This window comes from Amblyomma maculatum, chromosome 4, assembly GCF_055883805.1.
Source record: "Amblyomma maculatum isolate TAMU_Amacu chromosome 4, ASM5588380v1, whole genome shotgun sequence".
Lineage (NCBI taxonomy): Eukaryota > Metazoa > Arthropoda > Arachnida > Ixodida > Ixodidae > Amblyomma > Amblyomma maculatum.
In genome coordinates this window covers 113,446,009-113,464,755 of record NC_139347.1, presented here as the reverse complement: position 1 = coordinate 113,464,755, position 18,747 = coordinate 113,446,009, and the positions used below count along the sequence as shown (strand labels likewise).

Sequence of the window (18,747 nt, the reverse complement as noted above, 5' to 3'; positions counted from 1 at the left end):
TCTTGAAACAGATGTGACACTACCTGATTCTCCACTCTCAACTTTCCCGATTAGAAGTTTTGTAAGCATTTCCTTATTTTCTATTCTTTACCAGCAAAATGCAAAAGTGTTGCTACTACATACATTCGTCCAGAATGTTGCAGCTATTTCAATTTTCCCATACAAATTGTTGCTGAAAATGATTCCTCTGGCTCACACAACAGACATCTTGGTTTTTGGTTTTTCCTGTGCCTAGTTACACCTTCGATGTTTATAGGCGAAACGACTTCGTTACTGCGTGATATTACGCTAATACTTACACTTTGTGAAAATAAGTTTCCCTTAAAGGATTACTAAAGTGAACAAAAGACACTAAGTGAGCCTACATACAAAAAAATGCTGTTGATGGCAGGAATAGAGAGTTTTTTAGAGCATAGCGCGATCTGCAATCCGCTTCCATGATCCGTCTCTGCTGGGTTTCTTGCGCACACGCAGTTTGTCTGCAGTTTGTCTATAGGCCGCCGGATAGCAACAGAGCCGTATACCCCCTTCGGGAGAGTTTGGCGGAGGGGCGGAGCCAACAACCACCCAAATTTAGCGATGACGCAGTCCGCCATTTTGTTCCGAGGCACCCGAAGCTCTCCTTGGCAACCGAGCTAGCGCTGGGTCTTTGGCTAGCTTTTATCGAAGAAAATAAGCGCAAATAACGTGCGTATTTGAACGTGCTCACAAATAGGCACGTTTACAGAAACAGAATCTTACATGCGTCAAAGGCAGGCCTGCATTCGCTAGTGGAAATGCACTGTTCGCGGGCGTTCGCAATAGAACTTCCGCTGTGCGCTGCACCTCGCTTTGTACCAAGTTTGCGTGCAATCGGTTTACATTAGCGACATAAATCACATAAAATCGCCTCGCCGCTCAGGCGCTGAGATACGTACCTTCGGAGTTTTGTTATGCTGGACATTTATATACAATTATACAAGTATACAATTAATAACATTGAAATAAAACGTTCCAATAGATTAAAATATTCAGGTGTTACGATCTCTCATGATTTGAACTGGAGTGATCATGTACAGAATATTTGTGGAGCAGCCCAACGAAAGCTTGGATTCCTACGGCGAAAGTTAAGAGATGCACCACCGGCTGTAAAACTAAAAGCTTATAAATCATTGGTAAGGCCAAGTCTGGAATACACGAGCATAATTTGGGATCCAAACCAGAAATATCTCATAGATAAGCTTGAACGGATTCAGAGATTAGCAGTGAGGTTCGTGTTTTCTGGCTATCGAAGAACACAGTCCGCAGCCGAACTTATTTCACTTGCTGAGCTACAAACCTTGGCTATTCATAGAAAAATTTCTAGGCTCCAGTTCCTTTTTAACTTTATAACAATAAACTCAATTTGGATTCCGGCATGTACTTGCGGCCGCCCGGGAGACTGTCCTCTCGCAATAATCATTCCTTTGCAGTGATGTCGTATGTGCCAAGAGTTGATGCATTTAAATTTTCGTTTCTGCCTAAAACAATCATTGAATGGAACAACCTTGACCGAAGCGTATTTGAAAAAACTTGTTCTTTAGAAACTTTTGAGAAAGAGTTGGAAATTTGTTGTACTGCTTGAATGTACATTGCCCACCCTGTAACAGCCCGCAAGGGCTAACAGTACTTGCAAATAAATAAATAAATAAAAAACTGTTGGCGTTAAAGGTTTTGACGAAACGTTTTATTCACTCACATAATTGCATGTCATCTCAGTTTTGGCGTCTCCCATTTGACAACGCCGCCAAGACATCAATTTTTAGGTCTTTTAAACGATTTCGGTGCTGGCCAGTGAGAAAGTTAAGTAGCTTTGCGCACTGACCGAAATATAAAAAGTTGTACTTCAGCGCACGCCAGCACCCGAGCTTTTACAGGTGTGCAATGATAGAAAATTTATGACTCGATTTTTACTCGTAAACAAACTTGATCAGTATGCATTTTAAAGGATTTTTTGAACTTACTATAGGCTCAGTAAGGGCGCCAGGAAGTGGGGTAACCGTGGAAAAAAAAATGTGCAGAGCATAGCATGAACAAAAAAAAAAAAACGCAAATCAGTGAAACTCTCTTGTCTATAATTTCAGTGCTGGTAAAGAATGATAATTGTGTCTTGTCTCAGATTGCAAAAAATATAATTAGCAGTTTGTAACAGGCATTGTGCTACATTTTACGGTCTGTTACCTGGTTATCTGTCGCATTCATTGCGTATGCATAAACGAGATTGACATGTTTATTTGCGTATTATTAATTTATGCAGTAAATCTCAAGGGACATTTAGTAAACCTCCAAAGGCAATGGGCTGATTGCAAGATATAAAAAGCCACTGTGTTTTTGCTGCATCACAAAATTAAGAAAATGGCACACACAATTTGGAGCTAAAAACTGTGTACAATAATTGAAATGCTCACATGTCTGTCCCCTTTATTATGAAAACTGTAGTCTACACTGCATTCAGTTCGCAGTGTTGCTTGCCATTAACATTTATTAAATTTTTTCTGCTCTTGAAAAAAAGCCTTAACAATATTAAACAACTTAGATTTAACGTTGGATAACAATATACGTTGAATAACAATATTCTCCAACGCACACGAAGCAGCAAAGCTGCAACAGGTCGGTCACTAGAAGAGAACAACTGCCGACTGTAACTCTACGCGACCAGCACTGCGAAGAGCTAGCCACCGTAGAGGAGTTTCGGCACAAAATGTGGAGCCAGCGACCATAGGGGAGTCTCGGCACAAAATGGCGTCGGCGCTGCGGAAATGCTACGTTGCTAGCCGCCGCTGCAGTTGTGTCCAGACTGGCGGCGAGATCAAGGAACCGCCGTTCTTTCCAAAAGGGGATATACGGCTCTGGAAGACGCCACTTACTGGACGGCAAAAAGCCTTAAGAAGACAGCTTGGTAGCCTGACGCTTCGGACGAATCAGCGCGCACATTGTGGCGATGTGCGGTTGCAGTTAATAGCGCTATACCACACACCCCTCAAATATGTGGCGCAGCATCTTTCACGGAGAACTTACTTCTTGCTAGCGCGACGGCTGTCGTAGTCTCCCAATTCCTGCTGCCTAACCGAGTGCTGCTATGTCATTGAGAAGGTAAAAGTTTCTATGCAAGTTTATAAATTATTTGCTACTGATTACAATGACTACTTTTATTGTAATGACCAAGGTAAAATTGAAGGTTAAAGCTAATTAGACTTTGAAATGTATATGAAGTTTAAACACGCCTAGTAATTCCTTCTATAATATGCTGTTATAAAATGAACTTTTTATCATCTTTTCTCGCTGTGAAAGCACGAAAAAGCATGGCTTCAGATCACTAAAACAATGCGGCACAAAAAGGGACTGACATCATTGTTGATGTTCCCTTTCATTCAAAGTCGCTTTAGTGCGTACATTGTTGGCCGAGTTGGTGAGTCATGACAAATAAAAGGTTACTCCGTACGCAGAGACAAGGACGAGAAGGGAACACAACAGCCGCGACTCTGCGCTGTTGTGTTCCATTCTCCTCCTTGGATCTATCTGCGCAGTACTATTTAATTTATCGCTTTAGTGGCGTGGCAAGGCTACCAAGCACTACCTGTATATTCGATGTATTTATTGACTCCACGAATCTAATGTTTTTAAGCGTGGAGTAAATTTTTCTCAACACTCTATAAAAAGTAGAAATTTAATTACTTCTTATCAACTAATGTTGATGGAATACCTCTCCTGCTAATTCAAATAATTTTACCTAAAGTATTATTGATACAGATAGCGTCTGAAATTTTTGTGAAGTTATTACTCAGCTGGAACAAACTTCGCCACACAAGCAGGTGAGATAGTGTCACTGTAACGCGGATAGGGTGGTCGTAGTCTTGTACATTGAACAATCACATGAACTGATATATGTAGAAATGGTTCAGATTTTTCTCGAACATTCATTCACAGCGATGTATGAACAGCAAGCACCTGCTACCAAAGTATTATTGAAGTACGTTCACGAAATTAGGTTGCTACAATGCCAAAACTTGAGGGACTTGAAAGCTTCGCTGAGGCTTGCAAGGGACGTTGAGGTGGTCTTGAGATGGCCTAATTTTCTAATGTTTCGATATAGAGTGTTTCTTGATTTCATCTGTAAAATGTTTTATTATGCATAAAAGTGCGGCGCAATCAACGATTGAAAGCACGCCATTCAGATCTCTCGCGTCTATATACGCGAACCGCTAGAGAAGAGGACAGCGGAGAGAGAAACTTCGCTAACGCCGGCCGCTGTGTCATCATATATAAGGAGCCGTAGATTGAATTCGAAGCTGCTAGAGTGCTTTTAAAGTGCATTGTTCTTCGTCTTGTGGGCGTTGTGCACGTACAAAGCATGCCGACTGAGTATTGCTCACCCTAAACATGAGGGGTTTTCGGCGTTCGGGTGAATGAGCATTGCGGTTTAGACGATGCCGTCTTGAACCGTTTCTCGCAGTATTGAAAACGTGCAGCGCAACAGGCCGCTGCTCAGAGAAACGATCTGTTCATGTCCACGCAAGGAAGCGCATTATGTTCGAAGCACTTACGTGAGCGCGACTACGTGCAGAGCTTGTCCTTAGAGATTTCTTGGTCAAAAAGGAATAAATTAACTATGACGCAGTACCTTCGGTTTTGTCGCACAAAATAATCATGTGAATCCCCGTTATTAAAACGAGAAAATGTGAATCAACGGCATCTAGTTCTGATTATAGCTCAATCACTTTCGGGCAGCTCCGGTCTCCTTCGTGGGTAGATTTTTGATAGAAGTGTTTCTCGCGAACAGTTCAGTGAGCGTAATCTCGAGATTGGACGGCCAGGGCGCGTGGTTGTATATGCGTGTCTTGTTTACTCGCTTAACGGTACGCGCTGTATATAGACCTCTATGTTAAACATCGCGCAACTCGTTCGTTGCACGTGCAGATGATTCTTCGCTGCTGAGAAGAGAATGATAGGAGTCCACTGGTGCGTCGCAGGTTGTGGTGGCTTCGCGCCATTTTTTCCAGCAGGGTACGCATCTGACATGCTGGTGGAACCCCTGCGAAAAAATTACTAGGGCGAAAAGCGACAAACGTTCTTGCCTCATGATTCCTATGACCAGAAAACGTCCTTCGCACCTGTCGATCATCCAGAGATCATAATAATGAAATCGAGCATTCATAATTGTATAATTTGATTAGTCACAGTCGTGATCGGTTATACTGATAATGGTATTCATGTTTAATTAGTGTTATTGTTAGTCTTACGTCATAACGGCTCAGTGCAGATGGTGACACTGCATTCTTAGACATGTCTGAACACGGCAGAAGTTGGTGGAACTCCGCGTGCAACATAATGCATTAAAAGTGTGGACACAGGCGGCAACCACAACAGCAACAGTACACATATACCTTTTAAGAATAAAAAAATAGCGTAAAAGGATGAGGACAGAGAAGGGAACCACAAACACGAACGTTTCTCATTGAAGCAAGTAAGGAAGCTCAATTGCCCCCGGAGTTTTTTAAAGGCTAAGGCATATTTCTTCCACGTCAGCCTACACGCGGCCAGAAGTGGATAGCATTGAGGGAGGTTTGGTTTGGCGGGCCGAAACAAGCAAGTCTCGAAACAGATCGTATGTGCCATCGTGATTTTGTACCCGTTGCTGCGTTTGGCAAGAAAACGTCTGACTAGTTCTGTCTGGGTTTGAAGTCATTCTATTAGCATTCGGCTACAAGCTGTCATTGAGCTCATGAAGCCATGATATGTGCAGTGCAGACGCAATCTCAAAAATGTCGCTCCTGGTTGTTGGTTGAATGACTGTGCGGATATTTCATCACAACGAGCCCCGCTGGGCTGGCGCAGCGGTTACGGCGCTCGGCTAATGTGCCCAAGGAGGCAGGATCGAATCCCGTCCTCGGTGGCTGCGTTTCGATGGAGCCAAAATAGAGTAGCTTCCGCGTGCTATGCGATGTCAGTGCACGTTAAAGAACCCCAGGTGGTCGAAATTTACGGAGTCCTCCACTACGGCGTCTCTCATAGCCTCAGTCGCTTTGTGAGGTTAAACCCCGAAAACCAAACAAAACCAATCATCACACTGATCAAGGATTGGTGGAGGTTCTTTTATATAAAAGGGCAGATGCATGAGCGAGCTTTTCTCCTCCTAATCTCCGTTAAGGGAAACCAACATAACTCTTCTCCTGTTACTTTCGTGTGTGTTTCATGTGATGCCTTTATTAACGAAGCGCTCCGCCGGGGTGGTGTAGTGGTTAGGGCGCTCGACTACTGTTCCCAAGCATGCGGGATCGAATCCTGGCCTCGGCGGCAGCATTTCTCTGGAGGCTGTGCGATGTCAATGCACGTTAAAGAACCCCAGGTGGTCGAAATTTCCGGAGTCCTCCACTACGGCGCCTCTCATAGCCGAGTCGCTTTGGGACGTTAAACCCCACAAACCAAACCAACCTTATTAACGAAGCATGTCTTGAAAATGGTGTTCGTAGGATAAATATGTTCACTAGTTCTCTCCTGTGTCAATAATGGTTCTTCGGCTGCAAAGCACGCATTTTTACTCAGACGATGGCTTTTTAATTTATTTTCTGTTTGATTTATATTTGTTACGTGTACACTAGAAAGTAATCTATGGTAATCATTTTGCACTGCGGGATATCCTGCGTAGCGTCTGAGGCGTAGGCTAATCATTATTAAACTTTGGTCAATGATTTTTTAAAATGCGGGCACCAGCCGATAGCAAAGATGCGTAGACATTAGGCACGAATGGGGGCGAAATTAACTTTCTTTTTTCGCTTTAGAATACCATGCATTTTTGGCATGTTACTAAGTTGGTTTGTAAATTTGGCCGACAAGGGTGCAAATGTATCTCACTGTTTTCAGTTTTGATATCGCATAGCTTTTATATACAGAATGCCAGAATCTATTGAAGCCAACTAAACTTATTTTCTTGTCCTTTTGATAAGCAACCGTATTGTTATTCTTCTGAACGTTTTCTTTTTTCAAATGTAGACAAACACCAACTTGTTTTTTTTCGAGCATCACGTGCATATTTCTAATGTTGTGTTTGTGTGACAGAGACGGTGTTGTTATTCCTCAGGAAAGACCTCCAAATGCGCTTCAGCTGGGTTCTGTTTTCAAGCTGCCAAATCATAACATGAGAAACGTACTTGATAAACAAGAGTAAGAGCTTCTTTATTCAATATTGTGACCTTTTATTGTGTACTCATGCTGTCTGCTGTGTGGAGGAATATACTATAAGTGTGCATTACTCTTCTATATACCAAGCGGTTATGGTTTCTTTAGCTTTCGTTAGCGAAGTAAATGCTATACCACGAATAGCTGCGCCAACCAAATCTTAACTTCCACGTACATACCTAGCTGCCTACCCATAAAACAAAGAAGTATTTAGAGACTACGTTCGCCTCCTTATGCTAATGGCCGGTTTATACGTTTCTTTGGTACTCTGCTCTTGTTTCTTGCAGAACCACTGGACTGAATCACCAAAGTTGGCTAATTTATACAGGTGGTGTCTGTAATCTTTCGTTGATCGGTTTTGTTTCGTTGTAAATTTCACTTGTTACGTTTTTCTGCTGCGGTGAGTAATGAGCTCTGTCTTAGTGCACTAGACGTGAATAAAAAAAATTATTCTTATTTGGAAATTTCTTGAATACTGAGTGTCTATAAGCCAAAATATTCGTGTGAGGGGAATGTCTCACGAATGACCCCAATTAAGCAGCTCCGCAGGGTGGTCCAATTCTTGTCTCCAAAGGGGCGAGTAATATTCTCTTCTAGTGTGGGTGTCCGCTCGTAGATGGGAGCGGCTTGCAAGAAGGTACTCAGCAGACGGTGCCAATAAACGTAGCACAAAATTTGCTTGCTTCAAGCAACCCCCCCACCTACCCATAGGCATAGATGCGTCTCAGGTTTGGGACACACGTCGGTGCGATGGCCCGTCTTGCGGCAGTTAACGTCCCAACGCGGCTGTGGAAGGGAAGCAGTTGAAAAGGCCTGCCCTGAAGCATATCGGGCGGGGGACTTTGCTTCCAGCGAAGGTTATCACGATGAAGGTCGACCTGCCGAGGCGGCGGGCCGCCACCACGGGAATGTCTGGGTTAAAATCGAGGAAGCCGCTGATGATCTCTTCGGGCGTCTCGTTCCAATAGGCGTTGTATATGATGCCCTTTATAGACTCGTCTGGCAGTTTGCGAGGGGCCGCGTCTCCCCCACCTCCCTCCAAATCTTCACAAGCACCCACTACACTCCCTCAAGGGAGATTGAGTTGTTATGGGTTCCGGCCCACTCGGGCAACCCGGGGAACGAGGCAGCCCACGATTACGCCCGAGGTTTCGTCGGCCGGGCAGTGGGCTCCTCTCACCCGAGTTTCTCAAAAGATGGTCTGACCTCGTTTCACGACATAACACACCACTTTCGCCTCGAAAGACGCATCCTCCCTCCCCCGCATAAATCACTCATGAAGACCCAGGAGACCACATGGCGTCGCTTGCAAACCCATTCCCACCCTAACCCGGCGGTATACTTTCGCTCATGTACCCCGGGCAATACTCCCCCCACTGTAAGAAGTGCGGCGACGTAGCCACACTAGACCACATCCTGTGGAATTGACCGGATGATCCACCTCCCTCGGACATAATTCAGCTCCTAACTTCCGATCAGTGGGAGGCCGTGCTGCTCAGCTCCGACCCGGAGATCCAACTCCGGGCAGTGGAGCGGGCCGACGAGGTAGCAGTTAGCCACGGGCTGACGGCCATCTAGCGCGACCAAGAACTCGCCTTGAACCCCTTTCTGCCGGTGAATAAATGTTTTCCAATCCAATCCAACACTCGAAAGCGTCACTTCGCTATGTTCACAGAGTTCTGTCCGAAGACCGTTTCCGCAGACAATGTCCGCAGACCGTGTCCGCAGACCATGTCCACAGACCATGTCCGCAGACCATGTCCGCAGACCATGTCCGCAGACCACGCCCGCTAAATCGTGTCCGCTGCAGTTACGGGTAATTGAGAAGCGATAGAGGTTACTGAGTGGTGTCAATCGATAGAGGCTGATGCAATGTTGCTGCTGAAAAAATAATTCCCTCAATGAATTTTTAGGTAAATAATTACAGGCAAAGAATGTAGAAATTTTCCGCAGCAGTTCTGAGTAATTGAAAAGTGGTAGAGGCTAATGAGTGGTGTCAATCGATTAGGGTGACGTGTTGTTGTGTCTGAAATAATAATTAGACCAATAAGGTAACTAGGTAATTATTAGCGTCAGAACACGAAAAATCGTGTCCGCAGCAGTTGTGAGTAATTGAGAAGTCATAGAGGTTAATCAGTGGTGTCAATCGATAAGGGGGATGTAATATTGTGTGTGAAAAAGAATTAGGCCATTAGATTAACAGGGTAATTAATTAGAGGAAAAAAAAGTAAAGGCGAAAATGGTCTCATTACCGAGTGGCTTGGAGCCACATTTGAATGTATCAAATACAAAAATAGGTAAGTAAATCAGTCAGTTAGTGTGTCGTCAAAGATGTGATGTCAAACAACTGGAAGTAGAGCCGAAAAAGGGCACAGGAAGAGATTGGCGCTCAATTTGAAAGTACTAGAGACTGAAGTAGCTATTTAAGGCAGTCAATGAGGTTGACGTTAAGGATGTGACGTCACGCAACCGGAAGTAGAGCCGGAAAAGGGCATAGGAAGGAATTGGCGCGCAATTTAATAAACCGAAGGCTAAAATGGGTAAACAAGAAGTGAATTAGGCGATTAGAAGCAACCAGAAGCAACGAACAGCAGCATCCGTGCTTTCTCATTACTCTAATGCAAATTCTGCAGTGATCTTTCATTTATTTAGAGCACAGCTCTTTGGTGCACGTTCATAGGTTTCGCGTCGTCGTCGCCGTCCGCGTTGTCCCTCGTAACCAGCTACATTTTCACTTTCACCTTCGTTCCTTCACTTACGGCGCGATGCAGGTGTCCAGAGAAACAAGTGTGACAGAAACTGCGCATTTCCATTCCTGTGAACCAATTATGATAGGTACGCTTCAGAGCTCAAGTGGAAGACAAAAACATACATGATACACAGTACAAAGATAATCCAAGAATAACATGAGCGCCCACACTAAACTGCAGGGTAACATGTGCAGTAACCGAGAATTTACACTCACAGAGAAACGCATGGGCAGCCTGCAGATAACTTAATTGCTCTCTTCATTTCTCCGACCTTCAAGCTTCCTTCATGACAGTCATGAACTGTTAGTGGAGTGTTTATTGAAGGAATATGAGTGGAAAATAAAATAGTTGTCTTTACGTGTACATGTCTTGCTCGAAATCTTTGCCTCAGCCTATCGAAAAGGTGAAACCGCTGATGAGCTGTGCCCAAATTTCGCATTATGGAGTACCGTAATTGTCGTTTGGTTGGTTGGTTGGTTCACAGGAAGGGAAAGGCGCAGTATCTGTCACACTTGCTCTGTGGACGCCTGAACCGCGCCGTAACGTAATTGTCGGCAAATTTTGATATTGTCGAGGGTGAGGACATCTCGCCGGAAGAGGTAGGACCACAGCAGGGAGCGTGAGCCTACAGAAATCGATCAAGGAAGCACGTAAGTGGAGACAACCAAGGAAACCAATATGGCGGTGAGGTAGGCAGCGAGGATGCCAAGATCACTCTCCGAGTCGGGAGGAAGATCGTAGAACACTCGGTGACGTCACAACAGCAGCGTCTGTCTGCGGACAACTATAATATGTAGTTCGCCCGAAAGGTGGACTACACCTTGGTCTCTGTAATAATAATAGTCGGTTCACAGGAAGGGGAAGACGCTGTATCTGTCATACGTGCTTATGTGGATACATTAACCACGCCATAAGAAAAGGGAGGAAGGTGGGAGTGCAAGAGGAAAAAGTTAGCTGTGGCTTAGCTAAGGTTAAGCCAGGATATATCGAAGCGAAAAGCCGCTCGACTAGCCTTGAGCTTTTCATATCATCGCTGCTTTTTAGCCAACTCCCAAGCTACCACTTCTGGATCGGTGTTTTTGTGCCATCCGACTGTTGCTTCTCCTTCCATGGCGAGCGTCTGCGCCTGTTCTATGAGCAAGCGCGCTTTCTATACCCCTCCACCCCCCGTGCTTACAATTGCCCAGTGCGCACCGCTGCGGCGAAAGGTCAAACGGTGGCGAGGAGAAGCAGCGGCGCACATGCGCAGTAGCGCGCGGCGGCTGCGAAAGTTCAGGCGACGGAGTCAGCGGCGGCAGCGGCGACGGTGGCCACCTGCTCCATGCGTCACTCGGCTTCGCGCATGCGCAGAAGTGGCAAATCTGGGGTTTCCGGCTCACGCTAAGCGTGGTGTTGACGAGCCAAGTGAAGCCTTTCGTTCCAAAATTAGAGGTGGCTTAGCTCTGCGCTCTGCTATATACGAGTTTCAAAACAAGATCCAGAGCAGCGCTATCTACGCGCACTTGCACGAAGCTCGTTCCGGCCGCCATTACACAGGAGAGAGATCAGACGATCAGACGAAGGCAGTCTACTCCGCAGAATTTCCTTGGTCTGCGTCGCTCGCTTGTCGCAGTGTGCATCTGTTTATTAATTTGTTTGTTTGTTCTTTTACCACCGAATGACCTGACGTCATGCCAGCAAACTGCTGCGTGCCGCTGTGCACGCAATACGACAGCTTTGACAAATGTGGACGAAAAGTAAGTGTTCTCTTCTTTTACCTAGCGGTTTTCGAGTGGTGAAGTCTACGCATTCTGACCATTTTCAGGCGAGGTGGGTGCATGTTGAATATGCGAGCTCAGATTAGCTTCATGCGCGCGTTTCGCCATGCATTTGTTGTCGACGCCGATTAGACGTACGCGACGGTGGGTAAATTTGAAGCGCGATGTTGCGGTCGCTAAATACTTGAGCAGAACATAGCCTTACCTGTTGTAGCTGGTCTTCACCGCAGCCACCTTGACGTAACACTCAATATGGAAGTTGTAGCTACGATCATAACTTTGCTCTGTACCCGATCTGTTTTCATAGAAGTCACGGATGCTCTGATCCGAGACTTAGCCTCATGCGCGCAGTTTCACTATGCATTTCTGTCGACGCCTTTTAGACGTGCACGACGGTGGGTAAGTCAGAAGCGCAGATTCTTATGACGCGTATGGCCAGTGAAAGTTAGACGTGCGCAACGGTGGGTAAATCAGAAGCGCAGATTATTATGACGCGTATGGCCAGTGAAAGCAGGTCGAGTGACGACTCCGCATATGAGCTGCATAAATGTCGTTGCATAGTTGACATATAACCTACTGTTTACTTCTATCAACAGTGGCAACTCAAAGCTGCATGGCCCACATTTAAAGCCCTGGAGTAAACGACTTGCCTTGCATGCTTGTGTGTATCCAGCATTTACTGTCAGCGCAAGACTTAGGAAGGGGTTTAGAGCCAGGGGAGGGTTGTGAAGAAAGCATGGGAGGAAGGAGGGCATTCGTTACCTGATGTGATGCTGCCTCTCTAAGGAAACTCTAGGAAAGTACACACATGCTGTCACATTCTTGGGGCCCCACTGCTTCACCCTGTGCATTCTCTTGACTGTGACATTGAACTTCATGTTGCAAACAGCGAGGGAAATGTCTGAGAGAAACAGCTATATGAATGACACAGTTAAGCTGTTAGTATTGATCATTCTTTTCCTGTTCTGTGTCTCTTGACATATAGGATCTCAAAACCTGGCCAAGGAAAAAAAAACATGAGGGGAGGGATGTCTGTGCAATCGACAGCTGCGAGTCATGACAACGCACATAAAAGTAATGTTTTATTTTCAGGTCTCCTACCACAGATTTCCAAAACAGGCAGACACTTACAGGAAATGGATTGTGGCCATCAAGAGGGATGAAGGGCCACTTTTTACAGTGTCGAAAGCTACAAAGGTGAGCTCTCTCCATTTTGTTGAGAGCGACTTTGTTGCTAATGTTGCAAATGGTCACCGGCATTTGCACAAGGCTTCTGTACCATCAGTCTTTCCATTCAAAGAGACAAAGGCTGCAAGGAAGCCACCAGCCAAAAGGGCACCACAGCGGAGTGTGCGAGCACAGAAAACGAAGCTGAGTGTCGTGGATTTACAGCCTACACAAAAAATGCATCCGAATGTGAAGAGCTCGTCAGATGAAGACTCAGCTGACATGCAGATTAATCAGGCAGTTACTGGAGGAACTGATCTGTTCCCTGCAGAAGATGAAAACTTGAGTCACATTGCCAACAGCCAGCAGGAATCTGCAGGGAAAACAGTGTCGAAGAGTGCTTGCACATGCAGTAAAACCATTGCACTCTTGAAAGAACAAGTGGAATCATGCAAAGCAAAAGAATAGGAAGCCAGAGCAGAAGTACAGGACCTGAAATTGCAATTAATATCTAAGAACAATGAGTTAAATCTTCTTCGCAGGGAACTGGTTCACACACAGAAAAACATTGAAAAGCTAGAAGAGTCGCCTCCATTTGGTATTGAACAGTTCAAGGACAGTAATGACGACGTAGAGTTTTACACAGGCCTTCCAAACTATAATTATTTTCTCTCGCTCCTGAACTTCCTAGATGTTGGGGAATATGGAGAGAACATCATACGCTGCGAAAGAAAAAGCTGCGGGCTTCGCAATACTGAAAGTGTTGGAAGGCGGCACAAAAACAGTATAGAAAACCAACTCTTTCTGGTACTTGTGAAACTTAGAGTTGGCCTTTTCTATAAGCACCTCGGTCATCTGTTTCACATCTCTGTCAGCACAGTGTCAAGAATTTTCTCCACTTGGATTGATTATATGTTTTTGCAGCTGACAGAGATAACACTGCGGCTGTCGCGGCAAGCAACTGATGCTTCCATGCTTCCAGCCTTCAAAGAAAGGTACTCATCGACACGCGTCATTTTATATGCTACGGAAATACGATGTGACGTGCCTACATCTTTTGTGACACAGTCACAAGTCTGCTCTGCCTATAAGTCAACTCACACACTGAAAGGACTTGTAGGAATTTCCCCTCACGGAACACTGACATTTGTTTCCGAACTGTATACAGGAAGCACTTCCGATAAGGAATGTGTGATACAGAGCGGATTTTTGAACCTGCCATTTGATCCAGATGACTCTGTAATGGCCGATAAAGGGTTCAAAATAGCAGACCTGCTAGAGAGCAAGAAGATCAAGCTCAACATCCCACCCTTGCTCACACGTGGGCAGTTCACTCCTACAGAAGTGGAAAAAAAGCAAGAAATTGCTGCCATCAGGATTCATGTGGAACGCAAGATAAGAAAAATCAAGGGCTACCATATATTCGACCGTTCCATTCCAATCACCTTGGTGCCCTTAGTGAATCAAATGTGGACGGTGTGTGCAATCCTCACAAACTTTCAGCCACCACTCCTAAAGGACGTAACGTGATAAGAGATTTCAAGTATTGTGTAAACTTGCTGACATGTGCAAGTTACTGCGGTGTGGCAGTAACTTCCTGAACAGCTCAGTTTTCATATGGGCAAGAGACAACGGTTTTTCCAAACCACTTGCCCAACAAATTGTTTAATAAATGGAAGTTCTGTCTTGTCCGTACAATACATCCTGTGCAAAGTGCATTTCCCCCTCATCATTTCAGCTTGAAAAAGAAAACAATTCATTCTTAACATATGCTGCTCTTTCAATCGCTCTCATAGCACCTACAATAGCTTGCTGTATACAGAGGTGGAAGCAGGCTTAAGCATTTTGGAGCAGCTCAGGGAGCAGTAATGCCATTTTGGAGCAGCTTTGGAGCAGTAAAACAAGAGTTTTGGAGCAAGTTTTTAGGATTTACTGCTTATAATAATTGCAAATATCTATTCCGGACATATAAAAAGTCCATTCTGATTTTTTTTTTCAAAGTTCACTCCTCGGCTTGACTGTGCATGCATCTCTGACAAGGCAAGACAAACAACCAAAACATGTACAGATACTTAAAATATCACAGCTGACATGAGCAACAATTTGGAGCAACACTAGCAAATGGAATGCTTTGTGTCGATAAATTCCTGAGTACTGGTCAGTGCTCCCTGCAAGGATTGACCGCACTTATGGGGAGTCTTTTCTGCTCATCATATTATTAACTTCATAAGCTTCTGCCAGTGGCTCTTTTTTTTTTGCTTTAGCAATGCTGAGGCTACTTTAAGTTCAACACATTAACGATATGCCTTGTATGGCTTTCCAACACTCTTGAGAAATGCACCTTCGTGGCATCGCCCTGTAATGCTTCAAGCGTACTTTTGCCTCATGTAGGTTTGGCACATTTGTTCTCAACAAAGAGGCTCAATGGTGGAGTATACACTTGTTTGCACAGCAGAATCACTAGAAAAATTCATGTAGTTCATTGCAGACAGAAAAGTTTCCTAGGTCCACTAAGCGGTAAAACCAAGTTATGCTAAATTTGATGGCAAAACATTAATGTTTGGAGCAGTTTTGGAGCAATATTGCATTTTGGATCAAATGGAGCAGCGCTTCCACCCCTGCATATTCAATTTTTCAGGTTTTTCACTATTTGCAAAGCCTAATTGGTACTGGTAGATAACATCGACTGTATCCATTTTCTCACATGGAGAGCCCACCTGCTTTTTCTCGATATTTACACACAAGTTTGTTAGCTCCATTCACCTTAGACTATGTCGCCATAGAGGTATGGCAGCAGTGTACTGAAGTAAAATTCGTCTAGTACACGCCTGACATTCTCCCACTCACTTGGCTCAAACCTTATTCTTTCAATAAGAATGGAGTGTGTGCCAAATACCACAAAGTCTCCCCAAGCTAACTGGGAAATGGCCATCTGTCCAGAAAGCTGATGAAAATAATCGTGGTCTCTCTTCAGATGTGGCACATTGTTAGTTAAAGTGCTACAAAAATCAGCTGCCAAAATTTCATTTGCCTTGTGGTCCCGCAGGCTATATGGGCACTTGATTTCAACAGCTCTATAGGAGCCTTCTACATAATCGTACACAATCCTGTCAGGTGAGGCGCCCAACCATGGAAAGCCTGGATTGATGAGCAGCTCGCAGCTGGTGACGGCAGGAGCGTAGCCCATTTTTCGCAGGACATCTTCATAGCGCTGAGCAGCCACAGCTTCCATTTTGACTCCGTAGTTGAAAAGAATCACAACTTTGAAGTACTGAAAACAGATTTGCTTCTCAGGCCCTTTTTACCATCACGCATGTGAATATTACATAGTACACGTCATCAGTATTATAGTCGAATTCATGACAGCCGAAAGAAAAGGATACTCACTGCTGTAATGCCCTGAAGACCCTTGGTCGTCCATGCTGACTTCCGTTTCAATACTTGGCCAGACTTAGATGATGTTAGTCGGAGTTTCCGCTCTTTCTGCCATGTTGCACTTTTTGCTTGCTGCCGAGTATCCCTTTCCAGTGTTTTTGCTGCCTCTGTCGTCACACGTATCTCCTGCATTGAAAGAGGCCAACCCATGTAACAGCAACACATCTTTGTTCCTACTGTTGGCGTAAAATGGAGTAAGTAGGTGATCGCTGATGCTCTAGAAGTGATACCTCACATTCACCTGCAACAGAAACACTAAGTGAATAATGACACATCCTCTTGCATCGCCGCCTTGCAAAATAAAACACTGGCTAGCAAGTGTTCTGAACATTACGGTCACTGCACTAAAGAACACCATTTAAGAAATGTATCATTTAGCACTCACTGACCTGCACAATGCTGTTTCCATTGAGGTGTGCTGAAGGAATCCATGCATTTAACCCCTCAAAGCATTTCCAGGGTGGGATGTCTTCTGCCGAAGTTGCTGGAGCATTTTCCACCCCGGATATGAGGACTTCAAATCCGTGAGGTATCAATGACATCTGGTAGCTCTGTGGTGATAGTGTGGAAACGGCCCCGAACCTGGACTGTCTCGACTCCCCTTCTTCTGTTAGCAGGAGGCCTTTGGCGAACTCAATGTCTGGGTCACAAGCGAGAAGGCCCAACGCCAGTCGCCTTTTTGCGTCCTCCTGCTAGGGGCGAGTTCTACGGTGCACACGACGCTCCTTTGGCAGTGCCATACTCGGTGTGCTGCCTCCACCCTCCTTCACTTTACGCCAGTCTACCGACTGAACTGAGACCCCTTTTATTGCTTTGCCCCGAGGTACTCTCCACTGCTGGGGCAAGTCTGTGCATGCCAGCGTATCTGGCGCCTCGGCAAATCCCTTCGATTGCAGCAGCATAACGGTGCGCAAGACGGCCAGCAGGTGGTGGCAGGCCAGCTTTCCTGCAGGGCATTCACAACATCCGTCGACGATATGGGCCGAGTCGTCGAACGCAGCCATCACGGCGTATGGCGGCGCATTCTTCTTTTTGCTTCGAAAGCACGGTGCCTTCACGAAGACGAGACCGCCGCTGTAAATAAAGAGAAAGTTAATTTTTTGAACACGTTGTTCTCCCACGAAGTGAAAAGTCCTCTCTGTTTTCTACACGCTTTAGCGAAAGAAACGGTGCATGCGAGTAAAATGAGCACAACGTCACGGTCGATAAACGCTTGCACAGAACATAGCCTTACCTGCTCTGGCTGGTGTTGGACTTCAGCGCAGCCACGCTGACGTAGGCCTCAACGTGGAAGTTGTAGCTACGCTCATAACTTCGTTCTGTGCCCACCCTGCCTTCATAGAAGTCACGGATGTCCAGATCCGAGAGCGGCGGGATCACAGTCAAGTCATTCCGCCATCCCGTAATGGGAAATATAACAGATCGTAGCATAACTGCAAAGCCACGGGGGAAGGCAGCCGTTCGCTGTTGGCCTGTTGTCTGCGATTTGATGTAGCAGGTTTGAACGCCGCTGCAACAACGCCAACAACCATCCAACAACGCTCGCGCACGCACTCGCGTTCCTGTATAATGGCGCCGCAGCACACTGTTGGTTAACTTTTTACAGTGTTGCTGGCATTTATGCAACTGGTCTATACCCGGATATACGCAGCGAAAAGCAGTGACCACCTCGAGATGAGGAGTCAATTTTTAGTTGTCTGCGCCATTCGCCAGCAGCTAAACTCTCCTTGGCTTCCATGTAGAGCGCGTCTAAGTCCACCGGCGTTCTGTAATTCGTTTACAGGAAAGGAAAGACGCAGCATCTGTCAAGGCAAGAAGCGCCGCCTGGCTGCGTCGGAGCGCGCTCGTTCCCGCTTGGACCTCATAGCGACGGCAGTTGACATCACCCTAATTCAGTGACTTAGTGAGTGATTGAGAAGACTTTATTTACACCGACATGGACCTCGGGGCAGGGGCTCCGCCAGGGGGAGGGTCTCCTTGCCGGCTCTCATCTGCCGTGGCCGCAGAGAAGGTCTTGAAGTAAGCCTCCTCCACCAGGCGTAGGACGATCTTTTGTTCATCCAGATTTGGTCTGCAAATGTAGGACTCCCAGGTAATTTGATCAAGGGGATCAGTTTCTTTAGCTCTCGGAGAATCGGGCCATTTCCAGAATAGGTGATTTTGAGTCAGATGTATGTTGCAGAGATTGCAAGCCTCTGGGTCCTCTGTCAACTCATTATGCAGAGTAACATGAGGAAAGAAACGATTGGCCTGAATGTTTCGCCAGGCCCTGCATTCTGAGGGTGTTCGGGACCTATCTGGTGGTGGATAGATCCTCCTGTTTAGTCTGGGAGTCTCAGAGAGCTCCTTGTAGGTGATGAAGGGGTCTTTGTCTCCGGGTAGCGGGGTCTCTAAGGCCGCTCGGGTTTATACATCTCCAGCGAGGCGATGGGCAGCCTCATTGC

The 18,747-nt window shown here is 45.6% G+C and overlaps 1 protein-coding gene and 1 long non-coding RNA gene across 2 annotated transcripts; one reads left to right on the top strand and one right to left on the bottom strand.

Annotated features, from left to right (window-relative positions):
* The first annotated feature begins 13,668 nt into the window (after nt 1-13,668).
* Nucleotides 13,669-14,568, top strand: LOC146191972 (uncharacterized). The gene has a single exon (XM_084602357.1). It carries the CDS (start codon nt 13,781-13,783, stop codon nt 14,396-14,398), a length of 618 nt encoding a protein of 205 aa, XP_084458483.1. The 5' UTR covers nt 13,669-13,780; the 3' UTR covers nt 14,399-14,568.
* A 1,692-nt stretch (nt 14,569-16,260) lies between these two features.
* On the bottom strand, nt 16,261-17,764 carry LOC146191971 (uncharacterized). Its single transcript, XR_014706378.1, has 3 exons — nt 17,538-17,764; nt 16,693-17,377; nt 16,261-16,429 (listed from the first exon to the last, which is right to left on the bottom strand). It is a non-coding gene; the product is annotated as an uncharacterized LOC146191971 (long non-coding RNA).
* Nucleotides 17,765-18,747: the final 983 nt, after the last annotated feature.

What these genes read in the sequence shown, in the direction of transcription:
- LOC146191972 (XM_084602357.1), top strand. Translation starts at nt 13,781, where the DNA reads ATGTTTTTGCAGCTGACAGAGATAACACTGCGGCTGTCGCGGCAAGCA.